Raw genomic sequence first — 21,173 nt, forward strand, 5'->3', positions numbered from 1 at the left:
CCTTGCTCGGGACCTTACCGCAGCCACTGGAACAGTTAGCTCCAGACACTCAGTCTACATACGACTGAACAGACGTAGTTTATTCGCCCGGAGACCTGCAAGGTGCATTCCACTAACCCGTGGTCACAGGAGAGCTCGTAAAGCCTGGTGTCAAGAACACAGTACATGGTCACTGGAACAGTGGTTATGTTCACGGACGAGTCTAGGTATAGTCTGAACAGTGATTTTCGCCGAGTTTTGATCTGGCGTCAACCAGGAACCAGACACCAAACCCTTGAAAAGGACATATATGGAGGTCGTCGTTTGATGGTGTGCGGTGACTGGTGCACGTACACCCCTGCATGTCTTTGACAGAGGAACTGTAACAGGTCAGGTGTATAGGGACGTCATTTTGCACCAGTATGACCGCCTTTTCAGGGGTGCAGTGGGTCCCACCTTCCTCCTGATAATGAACGGCCCCACCGAGCTGCCATCGTGGAGGAGTACCTTGAAGTAGAAGATATCAGGCGAATGGAGTGACCTGCCTGTTCTCCAGACCTAAACCCCATCGAGCACGTCTGGGATGCTCTCGGTCGACCTATCGCTGCACGTTTTCAAACCCCTAGGACACTTCAGGAGCTCCAACAGGCAATGGTGCAAGAATGGAAGGCTATACCCCAGCAGCTGCTCGACCACCTGCTCCAGAGTATGCCAACTCGTTGTGCTGCCATTGTATGTGTGTGCACGGTGATCATATCCATATTGATGTCGGGGTACATGCGCAGGAAACAGTGGCGTTTTTGTAGCACATGTGTTTCGGGACGGTTTTCTCAACTTATCATCAATACCGTGGACTTACAGATCTGGGTCGTGTGAACTCCTATGTGCCTATGCTATTAGCGCCAGTTTTGTGTAGTGCCATGTTGTGTGGCACCACATTCTGCTATTATCCTTAATTTATGAGCGTGAGTGTACATGGGACCAAGTGTGTGAAACATTGTATCAAGTAAATAAAATCCAGTAGAGGCCAGTATCAGAGTACTCATGGGCCTGCAAATTGCCGTGAGCTGTAGCTCCAGATGAGACACACGTGGAGTACCTGAGGGGCGAGCCTAGGGGCGTGGCGACCCCGAAGCCCTTGGCGTCCAGGTTGCGGCCGACCTTCATCGTGTCGCAAGGCTCCCGCTCGTTGGTGTAGTCGTTCTTTGGAGACTCGATGAGCAGCGCGTACTTGCCCTTGGACGTCCTCACCCGTCTAATGCCTTCGTCGTATGTGCGCACGAACACGTGCTTGCGTGAGTTCATGAACTCCCACATCTTGCTGTACAGCGTGATCTGTGACCGCTGCAACGAAAAACAGTGTAGTCCGTACACAGAACACTCCTATTTAACAGATGGCGCATTTATGCTCGTTACGTATTACAGTAATTTACAGTAAGGACAGTGGGGTAAAAATATTAATCGGTGCCATATTAAGGGAAAAGGGGGGGAGGGGGGGAATCAGTGAAAAGATAAAAGAACATTCGAATAACGGTGGTAACGAAATGGCACGTCGGTACTCTTCCAGACAAACTTAAACAATATATACAAAACGTAAATGAGATTTCTAGAGAGGATCAAGGGATTTTATTGGTTGTAGAGGAAAAGTAATCACGAATCACGAGCTGAAACAAATCTTTTAAAATACAGAGGAAAATACGAGAGTTGGAAACAAGTCAACATGATGGACAATACTAAATTACTGAGTACATGAACACAAACGTAAAAGATTAACAGAATTAGGAGAGCTCGAGAAATGTGCGAGCAGCTCTTGGGGTGATATCGCAAAAGTCGTTGTGATCATCGCGAGAAAAGGAAAGGAAGAATATAAATAGGAAAGTGAATGGAAGAATATAAATAGGAAAAGGACCTCTACATACAAGCCTCAAATGTAGGCCGTCATCCGGATATACTTTCACATTTTTGCACAGAGTGCTGAGAAAGAGTAACGATGGGTTCTATACAAGGTCCATAGGACTCTGTCCCAAAGTACTGAGAGACATGCGTGCTCTCTGAGAAGATGTTGTACTCCAATGACGTGTAACTTTAACAGGTGGGTACACGTGAAGATGTGTTTTCTTTCGTGAAAAAAAGTCACCTTTTGATGGCAAGCATTGGGCAGGGGTTGATAAAGAACGTTTCCGTAGCTCTATATTTGAAGCACGCGACTCTGGACTATGAAAATGGGCAGGGAGGAAAAAGCAAGAAAGAAATCGAAATTAAATTTTCATTGTTGAAACTTTCTGGCAAATTAAGTCCGTGTGACTAAAGAGACAGGATTCGAAGACTGAAGAGATACTGGCCGAGCGAAGCTGTGATGGCAGGTGGTGTGTAGTGCGCGTATTGCTTAAGACGGTAGAGCTCTTGCCCGCGAAAAACAAACACTCCAGAGCCGGCCGGGGGTGGCCGAGCAGTTCTAGGCGCTTCAGTCTGGAACCGCACGACCGCTACGGTGTTAGACTCGAATCCTGCCTCGGGCATAGATGTGTGTGATGTCCTTAGGTTAGTTAGGTTTAAGTAGTTCTAAGTTATAGGGGACCGATGACCTCAGAAGTTAAGTCCAATAGCGCTCAGAGCCATTTGAACCTTCGAAAGACTCCAGATCCGACTGCGGGTCAGTCACACAGTTTTAATCTGTCAGGAAGTTTCAGGTTCAAGAAGATGGTTCAGATGGCTCTGAGCACTATGGGACTCAACTTCTGAGGTCATTAGTCCCCTAGAATTTAGAACTAGTTAAACCTAACAAACCTAAGGACATCACAAACATCCATGCCCGAGGCAGGATTCGAACCTGCGACCGTAGCGGTCTCGTGGTTCCACACTGCAGCGCCTAGAACCGCACGGCCACTTCGGCTGGTGAAGTTTCAGGAAAGACCATATCAGAAGAATGGTATGCAAAGACACGTTTTTTAAGAGACCGATTGATGGTGAGAATTAATAATAATACTATCCAAATCGATATGTTTGCGGCACGGAACTGTGGACAATAGAAATGCGCGATCAATAAATAATTAATAGTTGAAAGTTAAAGCTGTATTAAAGCCGAAGTTTGTTTGAAGGCCGCAGTGTTTTATTAACGAAGGTCCAATTGAAAATGACATACCTTAATCTTCTTTCTGTGTTTCAACTGACTTACCAAGACAGACAGAGGGCAACATAGAGTTCAAACTGAACTCTGAATCGTGAAGAAACTCGGCATTTTTCATAAATAAAAATCAGTTTCAAGAGCGAAAGCAGCGACAAGTAACAGAAAAATCGCAGGAATGAGTACAGAGGACAGAAATCTGTGAATGAGTCTTATCACAAGAAGGGAAGAAGCATAGTAGGGCAAAATACAGGCGTACTTTGGTGTTTCAGGGTCGAAGAGAGAGTGAAGGCATGGCGATCTGAGTGGCACAAATGGCGAATTGCTGCATATATGTCAGGGATTGAAAGTATTGTCAAAACTCGTAATTGATAAATAAACTAGAAAAAAGAAGTGAGAGAATGAAAGCGAAAACGTGCTTCCATTAATATTTACTGTATTAGCATTAGGTTGCATTTTTTAAAAGTAGTCCATTTCAGGGGGGGGGGGGGGCGTAATCTGTGAGACGCATCACATAGATATTCTACAGAGAAGATTATTCATAAATTCCATATCGGTCATCTCAAGACTGCTTTGTAACAGGAAGCGATTACATCTGAAGTTTTTCTGCTGAAAGCTGAGAAATAACGTTATGTGGTATCGCGTTCTGACACACGACGCGATTTCGTACTCATTCACCAATATCATATTTCTAAGAAACACTAAGCAGTGTAGGTGGATAACTCGTGTCCTGGATTACCCTGAAGAAGTCCCAGGTGGAGCCGTGGTAGAGCGTGCCGTACTCGACCTCGGTCTGCGAGGCCAGGTCCTCGGGGCTGTTGATGGGCGCCACCATGCGCTCGACGGTGAGGAAGGCCGCCAGGTTGGCCGTGTAGGACGAGATGAGGATCAGCGTGAAGAACCACCACACGCTGCCCACGATGCGGCCCGAGATCGACCTGCGCACCACGCTGCAGAGCTCAAGATCCAAGTTTTCACACAAATTGGCACTCTGAGCTCCATCTAAGAGTAAAACTACCAACGTTCAAGAATGTCGTAGACGATGAAGCCCATGAAAATCTCTGGCAGATTAAAACTGTGTGCCGGACCGAGACTCGAACTCGGGTCCTTTGCATTTCGCGGGCAAGTGCTCTACCATCTGAGCTACCCAAGCACGACTCACGCCCCGTCCTCACAGCATCAGGTACTGGCAGAAGTAAGGCTGTGAGGACGGGGCGTGAGTCATGCTTGGGTAGCTCAGATGGTAGAGCACTTGCCCGTGCAATGCAAAGGACCCGAGTTCGAGTCTCGGTCCGGCACACAGTTTTAATCTGCCAGAAAATTTCATATCAGCGCACACGCCGTTGCAGAGTGAAAATCTCATTCTGGAATGAAGCCCATGTTATACTCAATCGTCCCTCCTCTCATAGTTCCGCCATCTGGCACATTTTTGAGAGTATTTCAAAATAGTTAATTCTGCTTGTCAAGACTGTATCAAGAAAGAAGGCGAAATTAGGGATGAAATTTAACTTACGCCTAGGATTACTCGGTTATTCCTTACAAAAGAATTATTAGATTTTACAAGTGCATGCGCTATACAGGGTGTTACAAAAATGGTACGGCCAAACTTTCAGGAAAAATTCCTCACACACAAAAAAGGAAAATATGTTATCTGGACATGTGTCCGGAACCGCTTACTTTCCATGTTAGAGCTCATTTTATTACTTCTCTTCAAATCACATTAATCATGGAATGGAAACACACAGCAACAGAACGTACCAGCGTGACTTCAAACACTTTGTTACAGGAAATGTTCTAAATGTCCTCCGTTAGCGAGGATACATGCATCCACCCTCCCTCGCATGGAATCCCTGATGCGCTGAAGCAGCCCTGGAGAATGGCGTATTGTATCACAGCCGTCCACAATACGAGCACGAGGAGTCTCTACATTTGGTACCGGAGTTGCGTAGACAAGAGCTTTCAAATGCCCCCATAAATGAAATTCAAGAAGGTTGAGGTCAGGCCATGGAATTGGTCCGCCTCTACCAATCCATCGGTCACCGAATCTGTTGTTGAGAAGCGTACGAACACTTCGACTGAAATGTGCAGGAGCTCCATCGTGCATGAACCACATGTTGTGCCGTACTTGTAAAGGCACATGTTCTAGCAGCACAGGTAGAGTATCCCGTATGAAATCATGATAACGTGCTCCATTGAGCGTAAGTGGAAGAACATGGTGCCCAATCGAGACATCACCAACAATGCCTGCCCAAACGTTCACAGAAAATCCGTGTTGATGACGTGATTGCACAATAGCCTGCGGATTCTCGTCAGCCCACACATGTTGATGGTGAAAATTTACAATTTGATCACGTTGGAATGAAGCCTCATCTGTAAAGAGAACATTTGCACTGAAATGAGGATTGACACATTGTTGGATGAACTATTCGCAGAAGTGTAACCGTGGAGATCAATCACCTGCTTATAGTGCCTGCACACGCTGTACGTGGAACGGAAACAACTGGTTCTCCCGTAGCGCACTCCATAGAGTGACGTGTTTAACGATACCTTGTACAGCAGCAACTTCTCTGACGCTGACATTAGGGTTATCGTCAACTGCACGAAGAATTGCCTCGTCCATTGCAGGTGTCCTCGTCATTAAAGGTCTTCCCCAGTCGCGAGTCATAGGCTGGAATGTTCCGTGCTCCCTAAGACGCTGATCAATTGCTTCGAACGTCTTCCTGTCGGGACACCTTCGTTCTGGAAATCTGTCTCGAGACAAACGTACCGCGCCACGGCTATTGCCCCGTGCTAATCCATACATCAAATGGGCATCTGCCAACTCCGCATTTGTAAACATTGCACTGAGTGCAAAACCACGTTCGTGATGAACACTAACCTGTTGATGCTACGTAGTGATGTGCTTGATGCTAGTACTGTAGAGCAATGAGTCGCATGTCAACACAAGCACCGAAGTCAACATTACCTTCCTTCAATTGGGCCAACTGGCGGTGAATCGACGAAGTAAAGTACATACTGACGAAACTAAAATGAGCTCTAACATGGAAATTAAGCGTTTCCGTACACATGTCCACATAACATCTTTTCTTTATTTGCGTGTGAGGAATGTTTCCTGAAAGTTCGGCCGTACCTTTTTGTAACACCCTGTATACGTCTAAAGGCAGAATTTTGGGTAAATTTTAACTAATGCATATGACTGCAAAAGTTTTGATCTCAAAAAAGCCATCCGATATTGCAAGCGTATGTCCTTTACAAGAGTGCACGGGAAGGCTTGGGGATCGTTTAACAGTAGCGTTTAGGATCCACTTTTCATTTATCTTCCACAAATGTTCAACGTGTTCTCCACTGAACACATGACAAAAAATGCGGACTGTAATCAAACTCATCCCATACATTTGCGAGCATGTAATTACTGCATTGCTACGTGTTGCTATGGGGCGCGGAAGTCCCCCAAAGTTGCTGGAAGGGGACGCACACCGGCGGATTCTTACACGAACGTTTAGCTAAGAGCCCCTGGAAGCTAATGTCGCAGTACAAGATCAGATGCATCGTTATATCGATCAAGGGCCCTTGGAAGCCAATGACGGAGCACTAGATCAGACTTACATAAAAAGCCATTAGAATATGCGAGCATTCTAGCAGCTCCCGAGACGCCTATCAGCAAACATACGAATTGACAACGTATTACTGGTACCACGATAATCTCTTACTTTCCTTACATAAGTTAAAATTCACCCCAGGTGAAGTCTTGTGAAACCAGACAAATCTTTTTTAATGACACTGAATATCTGGCATAATTTTTATGAATTAATGTTAGCAAAAAAATTATTCAAACGGCTCTGAGCACTATGGAACTTAACATCTGAGGTCATCGGTCCCTTAGACTTAGAACTACTTAAACCCAACTAACCTAAGGACATCACACACATCCATGCACGAGGCAGGATTCGAAACTGCGACCGTAGAAGCAGCGCGGTTCCGGATTGAAGTGCTAGAACCGCTCGGCCACAACGGCCGGCTAATGTTAGTATTTATTTATCTATGTCTTAACCACCATAATAAGATTACAACATATTTTATTTATTACTGATAAATTCTACTTCAGTTGCAGCAGGAGAGCTTGTCTGCAGTATATCCTCTATGTACTCAGTGACACCTATGAGTATTACTGCCCTTTCGCATATTTTCTATCAACGATGCCATTATACCAATGGCAATGCGAACGTAAGTATCTGCAGTTACTCTTCTAGTTCCAGTCACTTCAAAGTTTCCACTCTGAGCTAGACAGACAGTTGCGATGTGCAAATTCTTCTCAAAGCTTCCCCTACTTCTTAGCAGATCCGTGCGCTGTTACGAAAGAACGATATGGCCTCTTTGCCTGCAGCTAAGCAACGGTAGGTTTCGTCGATGGACATTCATGGGCATATGTTGGCAATTAAGTGCGACTTGGACGCAATGGGGAACTGCTCAAACTTAATACCATTTCCGGCAAGTCTGTGTTGTTAATCTATCAGCTTACATGCACAAAAAGCTCGCATTTGGTGGAAGGCGGCATTGGAGATTGATTTGTTACTTGTTTCTAGAGAAATCACGAGGAAAGTCGAATTGCTCAGACATACTGACTTATTTGGTGAGCTCCTTTATATGTATATCTTATGAGCTGCCACTTAAAGCTATATGCTGTGCAGTAAGGCTCTTAATAAAAAAATAAAAATAAAAAAATCTTATGCACCGCCGCACCAAGAAGGAATCATCTGAATGGGACGGAAATTTGTAGCTATGTCTTACATGTACGGAGAAAAAAATCATTAAAGTCTCAGAAAAATTGGATCATTTATTGAAAAGAAAGAGCTTCACAAATTGTTCAAGTCAATAAGGCATTGTTCCACCTCTAGCCCTTACGCAAGCAGTTATTCGGCTTGACGTGGATTGACAGATTCGTTGGATGTACTCCTGACGGATATCATTTCAAGGTCTGTCGAACTGGCGTCCTTAGATCATCAAAATTCCTAGTCGATTGGAAGGCCTTTCCTTAACGCTCCAGACGTTCTGAACTAGGGAGCGATCCGTCGAACTTGCCTGCCAAGGAAAGCAGGAAAACAAGGAGTAGGAACTCTCGCCGTGTGCGGGTGGGAAATATCTTGCCGGAATGTGTCCGGGATTGTTTGTCGAGAAGAGCAAAAAAAGGGAGTGTAGGATGTGGTCGAAGTACCGGTGTGCAGTAGGGTGCCGTGGATGACTGCAAAAAGGCATCTGCTATGAAAAGAATTGTAGCCCCGGACCAACATTCCTGGTTGTTGCACAGTACGGCGGGTGACTATCGGTTTTTCTATCCCACCACTGCCCGCGGCATCTCCAGACATGTCTTCGCTGGACACCAGGGCTAATGTCGAAGCAGAACTCACCACTGAAGGCAACTGTACTCCTGGCATTGAGATTCCAGGCCATATCCTACGCCCCCTTGTGTTATAAGCAATCCAGGACTTACATTTCAGTAAGATATTGCCCACCCGCATACGGCCAGAGTTTCTATACTTGTTTTCGTGCTTGCCTTGGCGAGCAATGTCGGCGGACCTCTCCCTAGTTCAGGAAGTTTGGAGCATTGTGGCAAGACCCTCCAATCGTCTCCGGATTTTGACGATCTAAGGGCGCCAGTTGGACAGAACTTGACACGATATCCCTCAGGAGGTTATCCAACAATAACGGCTTGCGTAAAGAAAAGTGATGGACCAGTGTGTTACTGAAAAACTCAACTTTTGAGTCTCTCTTTCTTGAATAAATGATCGAATATGTCTGAAATTGTAATCATTTGAAACTTAGATTAAAACTGTGTGCCGGACCGAGACTCGAAATCGGGACCTTTACTTTCGCGGGCAAGTGCTCTACCAATTGAGCTACCCAAGCACGACTCACGACCCGTCCTCACAGCTTCATATCAGCGCACACTCCGCTGCAGAGTGAAATTCTTATTCTAGAAACATCCCCTAGGCTGTGGGTAAGCCATGTCTCCGCAATATCCTTTCTTCCAGGAGTGCTAATTCTGCTAGGTTCGTAGAAGAGCATCTGAGAAGTTTTGAAGGTAGGAGCCGAGGTACTGGCAGAATTGAAGCTGTGAGGAGGGGTCGTGAGTCGGGCTTGGGTAGCTCAGTTGGTAGAGCACTTGTCCGCGAAAGGCAAAGGTCTCGAGTTCGAGTCTCGGTCCGGCACACCGTTTTAATCTGTCAGGAAGTTTCATATCAGCGCACACTCCGCTGCAGAGTAAAAATCTCATTTTGTAATCATTTGTTTGTACATATACATCACATCTATCTATTTCCTTGTCTATCGTATAATTCCTTATCTTGTCTCAAAGGGTACTAGGTGCTTTAGGTTTTAGTTAATACTGCTTTATTTAAGGGGTTTATCGGTGGTGCTAACTTACATTGGTGAAATACATGAAAGTTAAGGCCACCTTTCTAAATACACTATTCATTTTAATCGAGGGACACAGTGATCATCACTTATCTGTATCTAGACGATGATGATAAAATGAGCATGGGAATCCTTTGTAAATCCACTGCGCTGACTAATGATGTCATTATCCGTAAAGCCAATGCTAGTGCCCTATGTAGCTGATCCTCACCTTGTTCAAATTGTTATTTTCAAATGATCAGCAGTTTTTCTTTTTTGCTTTGAGGTCACTTAACTGAGAAATAATTTTCGCTACAGCGTTTTCGTAAAATTTCATGAACTGAACCAGTCAAGATTCAGGTTCTTTCTGTAAGCCCTCTCGATGGTTGGCGCACAAAAATTCATAACGTAAATGCCAGTCGGGATATCAGCTGTATGGTCGACAGTCACCTTCGATTGATTGAAGATCACTTTTGAATCTGGAATACCATTTAGAACACCAATAGCAACATCTCACAAATTTGTTTCAGAGAATGGAAATTATGAGTTTTATTATTTGAGCAGCAAAATTCAGACTGGCAATATCAAGAAAAGAATTTCTGAAAAAATAGAAGTTCATCACAGGTAAGCCTATCACTTCTGAAAATTTTCAACTCAGAAAAAGCGACATCTGCCAGGTTGTTAAAGTATTACATACCAATTGTGTCGGTCGCATCACGCTGCATTGTGCAGTCTGAGTTTGTAAATGCTATTTGGCTGCGCACTATTCGTGTCAAAAAATTGTCGTTCATGACGTTAATGAATGAACTTTTCTCAGAAAAAATACCAAATGGGATTTTTATTAAACTTGGAATTTCTTACCTTCTGGTAGGATCCGACGACCTATAAAAATTATTCGTTCACGCGATGTTTCAAAACCTCAGAAAAGTAGGTGTCTGCTGTAAAGAAAGAGTTTATGTAGAACTAAGAGAGGAATATAGGAACGATATTCACCGGATTGAATGGGGCTTAAGGGAAGGATGTAGTAATTCCCCTCTACTGTTCCATCTATATATCGAAGATGCACTGAAGGAGATAAAGCAATGTGGCATAAAAGTTGAGGATGAAATGATATGAATGTTAAGTTTCGCTGACGACATTGTTATTGTCTGTGACGATTTGAAAGATTTACAGCACGCTATGAAATGAGCATCCGCTAATTGATAACTACCATACACAGGAATAGACTTAAGAAACAATGTTAATCATTTATTGTGCGGAAGCCGGAAAAGCAGAGTATACGAAAGATTAAGATGTGGTGTTACAAAAGACTGCAGAAAATCAAGTGTAGTTACGAGAAATGAGAAGGGTCTCCGCAATACAGACGAGCAATTCATACATCGAAAATTTTAACTAATAGAAGGGACTGAATGACAGGAAAGTGTCAAAACGTCAGGGAATAACTTCTGAGCCATTACAGGAAGCTGTAGAGAGCGAAAATTGTAGGAGAGGACGAAGATTCCTTTGAGTCGCAGAAATCTTTTCCGAAGGCTGAAAAAAAAGGAGCTAGAAGAAGAAACCGTCAAAATTTGCGCTTATGGATTCAGAGACATTATTAATCAGAGCCTGATTGGGTGAAATGAGTGGAATGAGTGAAGCACTATTTCTCGACTTCTTGATAATACATTGTCAAGTTTTCTTTTTTTGCTTCATGCTTTCACATCTTTCTTAGACTATATAAGTTGTTGTTTTCTTAAAAAAGAAGTCTCAGCTAGGGATTTCCTGTACTTTAACAAATGTCTGTGTCACGAAAGCAGCAACAGCTCATCTCCGAAGATGTAAGCCGGACGTGAAACTTCTCGGAATTTTACAAGTGGGAGCAGTTTTTAGCCAGCCTTGTGCTTCTCCTGTTTTACATCTGTAAGTTGCACGCAAAGGCGAGAAGACTTTCACGAAATGTGTAAGTTGGAGAAAAGTTTTTTAATATCCCATCTGCCGCTGTTCTCGAGTGTAGCGACTTCAGGATTCATTGCTGCTGCCCTGAAGCAATGATAGAAGAGGTGATACTTGGTGTGTGTTACTTTACCGTTTACATTGGTCTGATAATTAGCGTCCGTGTATGTTCAAATCAATAACATAATGTGAATGCATAGATACACTGTCATTTTATTGTAAGAATTAAATGTAACCTCAAGTAAAGACCATACTCTGACATTTTTTTTAAACGTAAACAGCAATCACAAATCGGCAATTAGAATATTCTCGGTGTGGAGGGAGAGAATACACAGTTTTTTCTTTTGGTCATCAGTCTACCGACCGGTTTGATGCGGCCCGCCACGAATTCCTTTCCTGTGCTAACCTCTTCACCTCAGAGTAGCACTTGCAACCTACGTCCTCAATTATTTTCTTGACGTATTCCAATCGCTGTCTTCCTCTACAGTTTTTGCCCTCTACAGCTCCCTCTAGTACCATGGAAGTCATTCCCTCATGTCTTAGCAGATGTCCTATCATCCTGTCCCTTCTCCTTATCAGTGTTTTCCACATATTCCTTTCCTCTCCGATTCTGCGTAGAACCTCCTCATTGCTTACCTTATCAGTCCACCTAATTTTCAACATTCGTCTATAGCACCACATCTCAAATGCTTCGATTCTCTTCTGTTCCGGTTTTCCCACAGTCCATGTTTCACTACCATACAATGCTGTACTCCAGACGTACATCCTCAGAAATTTCTTCCTCAAATTAAGGCCGGTATTTGATATTAGTAGACTTCTCTTGGCCAGAAATGCCTTTTTTGCCATATCGAGTCTGCTTTTGATGTCCTCCTTGCTCCGTCCGTCATTGGTTATTTTACTGCCTAGGTAGCAGAATTCCTTAACTTCATTGACTTCGTGACCATCAATCCTGATGTTAAGTTTCTCGCTGTTCTCATTTGTACTACTTCTCATTACCTTCGTCTTTCTCCGAATTACTCTCAAACCATACTGTGTACTCATTAGACTGTTCATTCCGTTCAGCAGATCATTTAATTCTTCTTCACTTTCACTCAGGATAGCAATGTCATCAGCGAATCGTATCATTGATATCCTTTCACCTTGTATTTTAATTCCACTCCTGAACCTTTCTTTTATTTCCATCATTGCTTCCTCGATGTACAGATTGAAGAGTAAGGGCGAAAGGCTACAGCCTTGTCTTACACCCTTCTTAATACGAGCACTTCGTTCTTGATCGTCCACTCTTATTATTCCCTCTTGGTTGTTGTACATATTGTATATGACCCGTCTCTCCCTATAGCTTACCCCTACATTTTTCAGAATCTCGAACAGCTTGCACCATTTTATATTGTCGAATGTTTTTTCCTGGTCGACAAATCCTATGAAAGTGTCTTGATTTTTCTTTAGCCTTGCTTCCATTATTAGCCGTAACGTCAGAATTGCCTCCCTCGTCCCTTTACTTTTCCTAAAGCCAAACTGATCGTCACCTAGCGCATTCTCAATTTTCTTTTCCATCCTTCTGTTTATTATTCTTGTAAGCAGCTTCGATGCATGAGCTGTTAAGCTGATTGTGCGAAAATTCTCGCACTTGTCAGCTCTTGCCGTCTTCGGAATTGTGTGGATGATGCTTTTCCGAAAGTCAGATGGTATGTCGCCAGACTCATATATTCTACACACCAACGTGAATAGTCGTTTTTTTGCCACTTTCCCCAATGATTTTAGAAATTCTGATGGAATGTTATCTATTCCTTCTGCCTTATTTGACCGTAAGTCCTCCAAAGCTCTTTTAAATTCCGATTCTAATACTGGATCCCCTATCTCTTCTAAATCGACTCCTGTTTCTTCTTATATCACATGAGACAAATCTTCACCCTCATAGAGGCTTTCAATGTATTCTTTCCACCTATCTGCTCTCTCCTCTGCATTTAACAGTGAAATTCCCGTTGCACTCTTAATGTTACCACCGTTGCTTTTAATGTCACCAAAGGTTGTTTTTTTGACTTTCCTGTATGCTGATTCTGTCCTTCCGAAAATCATATCTTTTTCGATGTCTTCTCATTTTTCCTGCAGCCATTTCGTCTTAGCTTCCCTGCACTTCCTATTTATTTCATTCCTCAGCAACTTGTATTTCTGTATTCCTGATTTTCCCGGAACATGTTTGTACTTCCTCCTTTCATCAATCAACTGAAGTATTTCTTCTGTTACCCATGGTTTCTTCGCAGCTACCTTCTTTGTACCTATGTTTTCCTTCCCAACTTCTGTGATGTCCCTTTTTAGAGATGTCCACTCCTCTTCAACTGTATTGCCTACTGCGCTATTCCTTATTGCTGTATCTATAGCGTTATAGAACTTCAAACGTATCTCGTCATTCCTTAGTACTTCCGTATCCCACAGTACCTGTCGTTATAATAGTCTGCTACATTTGTTAGTCTTATTTTAGATGTGAAGCACGGAAATTGTTGCAAGCATTTACCGCAAGCAAAGTGCTGGCGTTCTATGAGAGATTATTCAAACCGATCATTACGAGACCTCTGGATTCTTTGTGCATCGACCGCACACGGATTAGAGGGACATACTAGTCACCGTAATGATAGTAGTGTCATTCCTTGCTGTGAAGTTTGATCGAGGAAGAAATTTTTCAGAGAACTGCAGTTTAACTGAATATTAACCCAGACGCATTTCACTTTTATTGACGAAGTTTGATCAGTAATGTTTGGAGCACAGCATTGTATGGTACTGTATCATGGACTGTGGGAACACAGGGGAAGAAAATCGAAAGGTTTCAGACGAGTTTCAATAAGAAGTATTGATAATTAGGTGGACTGTAGACTTATGAGGTAGGGAATATTAAGCATATGGAAAATAATGAAAATAAGACGGAGCAGGAAGATATGGCATAAATTAGGAAATAACTTCCGTGTTACTAGAGGTTAAAAACTGCAGTGGAATTCCTGTATTGGACCACAACGAACAAATAACTGAAGAAGTTCGTCTAATTGGTGCACTGGGATGAAAATGTTAATACAAGAACCAGTCAGAGGACTTATGACTAAAAAAAGTCGGTGTTGACGTATATTACTCCTTTTTACATATTCAAAAACAATTTCTCCCCTCCTTCCTAGGCTAGGCTGCAGTCGAAACAGTCCTGCTTTCACTTTGAAACTTAGCTTTTTTCGACATTTTTGGAATCCTGTTTTTCTTTGTCTGAATTTCATTTTGACTACTTCACTGGACTACTGTAAAGTTTCTCACAGATTGCCTTCATACAAATTCAAATTTGCCTTCGCATCCTAACGCATTGTAAATTTATGTTCAAGGTATACGAAAACGAAGTTCAAAATATACAGTCAAAACTCTATGACCGCTCTGTACACAATAACGCTTGCAAGACTTCGTACGTAAACTGGAGAAATTGTGCTATTTTGGAAGGAAAATAATTTACGATGGACGAAGCAAGAGGGTCAGAAGCAGCAGGGCATCTCGTAACAATATGACATTCCTCGCTAAAAGAAGTCTAATGTCAAACATAGGCCTCCATTTGAGGTAGAAATGAATGAAAAATGTGTAGATAAGACTCCTAGTCTAGATCGCTAAAACTCCTTTATTGATTAGCTGTTTCAACTCACTGACGACGCATCTTCAGATCAATAAAAATTACTGCTCAATTCCGTGTGTATCAGCCACGAGGCCTCATGCATCGTCATAATAGGTTCAGATGAATCGGTCTTGTTGTCGCGTACACATTAAAGTGGCTCGTCATGGTTACGTAATGTACAACGTTTACCATATACGTCTGCAGTGCTCATACTGCCACACTTGTGTTTAGATGCAAAGTGACTGACAATGTCAGCTGTATTACGGCTGTCAGAGCATTCAAAGAACTTTACTGTGTAAATTATAACCAGAGCGATTCAGCTCAACAGATTATGAAGATTGTATTACCTGGTGGCTGATACACACGAGAATAAGAAATAATTTTTATTGATATGAAGATAGCTCTTCGATGAGCTGAAACCAGTAATCAATAAACGAGTCTTAGCGACCTTGACGTAGGATTTTTATCCACACACATTAACATATCAAATCGCCTGTCTTCCGTGTTAGCCGAGTCAAGTGACAACATCAGTGTATGAGAATGTACGTTCGCAGGACAATTGTATAAAACAGCTTTTTTTCTCCCGATTTCTGCCTTGTCCATGATTGACTGACACATTATGTAATTCAATCATGGACAAAATGTTTACCGGAAATAACAGAGTCGAGGGGTTGGTTGAAACCTGGGTGCACTTACAAGAAACGAGGAGGCTCTTTGCCGAATCTTGCCACAGCAGGAACAGAGATTATTCACAGAGGTTATTCATTTTTTTGCCAAAATTAAAGGAACATACGTAAAAATAATTTGTGTGAGTAGTATTCCACAGCTTCAATGTTTTTGTCTGAGTTCAATGTATTCCGCCCAAAGCTGCTGAATTGTTTCAGTCACATGATTATCTTTATTCGAAGTTGTATTGTACTAGGAGACAATAGAGCACCTTTTGTTGGAATACGGTGACGATTTTTGAATAAACGCCATTTTTGGACTTACGGGCATCTATTACGAAATTATTCAAGCTTTGTGCGCAAGACTATAATGTCTAGAAGTTTTCGGAATTGAGTTATTACACTTGGCCTGAAGAAATGAAGTAAATCCTTTTGTCTTTACCTAAACGAAGCTAACTGGTCACTGCACTAAACTTTTCTTTGGAGATTGCTGATTGAGACCACTTTGCGGCCACTACAGATCACAAAGTCGTGTGGCATTTGCGACACTGAGACGCCTGGGGAAGTATTCAGTCGCCTACTTTTCGCACAACCACCCATTTATTTCATTCCTTATGATTATTAAGTGTATTCCTTTCAATTATGTGACCAATAAAATGAAATAAATTAAATAAAAAAGATAGCAATATGAAGGTACAAACTTATCACGAAGCTAACTTATAATGAAATACCATGCCACGAAAGTGTACCGTGTTTACCGTAACATTTTTGTACACAAGAAACTGACCTCTAACCTTTCTCTCGGCCTTGTTAAAACAAAATGCAGTTCCCTGGCTACAGCCAATGCAGCACACACTACTTCTGCGTATGATTCACTTGTCATCATAGCACGGTATTAGGTTCGAGTCCAGAGAATAAACTGGCAGTAACTTCCATGGTTCAAATGGCTCTGAGCACTATGCGACTTAACTTCTGAGGTCATCAGTCGCCTAGAACTTAGAACTAATTAAACCTAACTAACATAATGACATCACACACATCCATGCCCGAGGCAGGATTCGAACCTGCAACCGTAGCGGTCGCTCGGCTCCAGACTGTAGCGCCTAGAACCGCACGGCCACTCCGGCCAGCCAGAACAGTAACTTCTGCTAACGACTACATCAGTTATAGGATGTAGTGCAGAAAATTAGGATCTACTCTAGTGGAAATACGGAAATGTACGGTCTCTGTTTGTCAGGGCTACATCAGTCACACTGATTTGCCCATTGTATTAGACACGAGGAAATGCACGTCCAGTCGTTTCTATGGCAACAGTGGTGAAACTGGCTGGACAACTGGACTAGAACCCAGGTACTGCACACACTGAGGTTGTCACAACTGCAGTAGTGAGACATTCCTACCCATTAGGTTGATCGCCTCAACAGGCATGTTCTGAGCTCTTCAGAGCTGTCGCGATGAAACTGAGCTTTCACCTGAGTTGAATATCAGGATATATATGACCTAAGAGAGATTCTTCAGTAATTTTGACATCATAAAATGCACATTCTGTCCATTGAGTTGAGCGAGACGAAATGCTCGCTCTAATGTTGGTAGGACTACAGTGGAAAAATTGACCTTTCATCTGGGTTGGTAACTACGAAATTCACACTCTGAGTTTGCTACAGCTGCGGTGGTGAGACTGACCTGTCCATAGGGCTGGTATCGAGGAATTGCATGTTCTCTATTTTCAGGCTTGCGGCAATGATACTGACCTTTCAACTACATCTACGTTTACATACGTACGAAGCAAGCCACTGTACGTTGCGTCGCGAAGTGTACCCTGCCCCGCTACTAATGATTTCCTTTCCCGCGAATGAAAAACGTCTGTCTTTATGCCTCCACATGGACCCAAATTTCTCCTATTTTAACGTGAAATATACAGTTATCGATAGCACAATCATTCTTTAGTCAGCTTTACATGCCGATTCGCTGATTTTTCTCAATAGTGTTTCTCGAAAAAAATTTCGCATTCCCTCCAGGGATACCCATTGTTCTCGAAGCGTCTACGTAGCAATTTACTTGTACGTAGATAATCTGCAAGTCACGGTACGGGGCGTGGCGGAGGGAACCCTGTACTACTAGTCGTTTCCTTTCCCGTTCTACTCTCAAAGAGAGCGAGAGAAAAACGAATATCTGTATGCCTCCGTATCAATCGTAACTTCTCGTATCTCATCTTCGTGGTGCTATGGCGCAGTGTATGTTGGCGGCTGTAGAATCGTGTGGCAGTCAGCCTGAAATGCCGGTTCTCTAAATTTTCTCAACAGTGTTTCTCGAAAAGAACGTCGCCTTCCCTCCAGGGATACCCATTTCCGTTCCCGAAGCATCCGCGTAACACTTATTTTTTCGAACCTACCCGTAACAAATCTAGCAACCCGCCTCTGAACTGCACAAGAATGGGTCGACCAGCGTCCTATATGCTATCTCCTTTAAAGGTGAACCACTCTTTCCTAAAATTCTCCCAATAAACCGAAGTGTCCATTCGCCTTCCCTATCACAGTTCTCGCATGCTTTTTCCATTCATATCGCTTTGCAACGTTACGTCCAGATATTTGATGACTTGACTGCTCAAGTAGGACACTAGGAACACTGTATCCGAACATTACAGGTTCGTTCTTCTTACTCGTCCTCAAACTTACATTTTTCCACATTTAGAGCTAGCTGCCATTAATCACACGAACCAGAAATTTGTATGTCTTGTACACATCCTAAATCGCTCCAGGAAAATGGATGGTTCCTTTGAAAGGGCATGGCCGCCTTCCTTCCTCACCCTTCCTTATTCCGATGAGACCGATGACCTCGCTGTCCGGTCTTCTCCCACAAACAATCCAATCCAACCTTGTACACATATCAAAAAAAGTTTTGCATCACCTCGGTTCGGAGTGTTCCGGAACCTGCACATAAAATTCGAATAGAGATCAACATTAACACCATTTCCGCCCTTTTTTATTGCTCATGAACACCACACACTGCATGTTATACAATGAAACAGCGATATTTTCAGAGGTGGCGGTCCAGATTGCTGTGCACACCAGTACCTCTAATACCCAACAGCACGTCCTCTTGCATTGATGCATGGTTGTATTCGTCGTGGCATAGTATTCACAGATTCATCAAAACACTGCTGGTCCAGATTGTCCCATCCCTCAACGGCGATTGGACGTAGATCGCTCAGAGTGGTTGTTGGTTCACGTCGTCCATAAACAGCCCTTTTCAATCCATCCCAGGTAACTTGGATAGGGTTCATGTCTGGGGAACATGCTGGCCACTCTAGTCGAGCGATGTCGTTATCCTGAAGGATTCACAAGATGTGCACGATGGGGGCGCGCATTGTCGTCCATGAAAATGAATGCCTCGCCAATATGCTGCCGATATGGTTGCTATATCAGTTGGAGGATGGCATTCACGTACCGTACAACCGTTACTGCATCATCCGTGATCACGAACGGCGTACGTCGGCCCTACATAATGCCACCCTAAAACAGCAAGATAGTGTGTCTAAGACGTTCAGCCTGACCGGGTTGCTTCCAAACACGTCTCCGACGATTGTCTGTTTGAATGCATACCCATCGGTGAAGAGAACGTGATGCCAATCCTGAGCAATCCATTCGGCATGTAGTTGGGCCCGTCTGTACAGCGCTGCATGGTGTCGTGGTTGCAAAGATGGATCTCGCCATGGACGTCGGGAGTGAAGTTACGCATCAAGCAGCCTACTGCGCACGGTTTGAATCTAACACGACGTCCTGTGGCTGCACGAAAAGCATTGTTCAACATGGTGGCGTTGCTGACAGGGTTCCTCCTAGCCATAATCCGTAGGTAGCGGTCACCCAGTGCAATAGCAGCCATTGGGCGGCCTGAGCGAGGCATGTCATCGACAGTTCCCGTCCTTCTGTATCTCCACCATGTCCGAACAACATCGCTTTGCTTCACTTTGAGACGCCTGGACATTTCCCTTGTTGGAACCCTTCCTGGCGCAAAGTAAGCGATCGAACCGCGGTATGTACCTTCTAGGAATGATTGGACTACAGACAACATGAGCCATGTACGTCCTTCCCGGTGGAATGACTGGAACTGATCGGCTGTCGGGCCCCTCCGGCTAATAGGCGCTGCTCATGCATGGTTGTTTACATTTTTGGGCGGGTTTAGTGACATCCCTGAACAGTCAAAGGGACTGTGTCTGTGATACAATATCCACAGTCAACGTCTATCTTCAGGGTTTCTGGGAACCGGGATGATGCAAAACTTTTGCTGATGGGTGTACCTTACTACAGGCACTCATCTTCGACACCTTTCTTCGAGCGACTCCCATATCTGTTAACTTATTCCATACGCTCGCACCTTCGCTAACAGCCTGCAATGGGGCACCATGTAAAACGCCTTCCAGAAATCTAGAAATACGGCATCTGTCCGTTGCCCTTCATCTATAGTTCGCAGTATATCATGTGAGAAAAGGACAAACTGAGTTTCGCACAAGTGATGCTTCCTAAAACCATGCTGATTCAAGGACATGAGCTTCTTAGTTTCAAGATAGTTTCTTATATTCGAACTGAGAATATGTTCAATGAATGCGTGTTGTTCGAACCTACCTCTAACAAATCTGGAAATCAACCTCTGAGCTGCTTCGATGTCTTAATTTACTCCGACATGGTAGGTATCCCAAACATTCGACCGGTACTGAAGAATAAGTCTCACTAGCGTTATATATGCCATCTCCTTTACAGATGAACTACACTTTCCGCAAATTCTCCCAATAAACCAAAGTCGACGTTTCGCCAAGAAAATTCTCCAAATAAACATAAGTCGGCCATTGACCTTCCCAGCCACAATCGTCACATGCTCTTTCAGTTTCATATAACTTTGCAACGTTACTCCCAGATATTTAAACGACCTGCCTGTGTCAAACAGGATATTATTAATGCTGTATCCGAACATTACGGATTTGCGTTTCCTACTCATCCACATTAACTTCCTTTTTATACATTTAGAGCTAGCTGATATTCATGAGCCCGACTAGAAATTTTTTCTACCTGGTCTTGGATCCTCCTGCAGTGACTCAACTTCGATACCCTCCCGTACAGAGTAGCATCATCAGGAAACAACCGCAGACCACTGCCCATCCTGTCCGCCAGATCATTTACGAATTCAGAAAATAATACCGGTCGTATTACACTTCCCTGGAGCACTTCTGACGATAACCTTGTCTGTGATGAACGCTCGCCGTCGAGTACAACATACTGGGTTACGTCATTTACGAATTCTTCTAGCCACTCACGTGTCTGGGAAATATTCCTTATGCTCGTACCTCTGTTAGCAATATGCAGTGGGACACCATGTCAAATGCTTGCCTGAATGAGTTAGACACAGGGAAACGTACGTCGTGAGAGAGGTTCTTACAAGTAAACCTACGCAAGAG

The 21,173-nt window shown here is 43.5% G+C and overlaps 1 protein-coding gene across 1 annotated transcript in view; it reads right to left on the bottom strand.

Moving 5' to 3' along the window:
• Nucleotides 1-21,173, bottom strand: part of LOC126259554 (glutamate receptor 1-like) — a 545,373-nt gene that overhangs the window by 15,589 nt on the left and 508,611 nt on the right. The window contains exons 15-16 of the mRNA XM_049956439.1: nt 3,843-4,041; nt 1,079-1,323 (exon numbers count right to left, since the gene is read on the bottom strand). Coding sequence (XP_049812396.1) covers nt 1,079-1,323; nt 3,843-4,041 — 444 coding nt within the window. The remainder of the gene's footprint in view (nt 1-1,078; nt 1,324-3,842; nt 4,042-21,173) is intronic.

The sequence above is a fragment of the Schistocerca nitens genome, chromosome 5 (genome assembly GCF_023898315.1).
Source record: "Schistocerca nitens isolate TAMUIC-IGC-003100 chromosome 5, iqSchNite1.1, whole genome shotgun sequence".
In the NCBI taxonomy this organism is placed as follows: Eukaryota; Metazoa; Arthropoda; class Insecta; order Orthoptera; family Acrididae; genus Schistocerca; species Schistocerca nitens.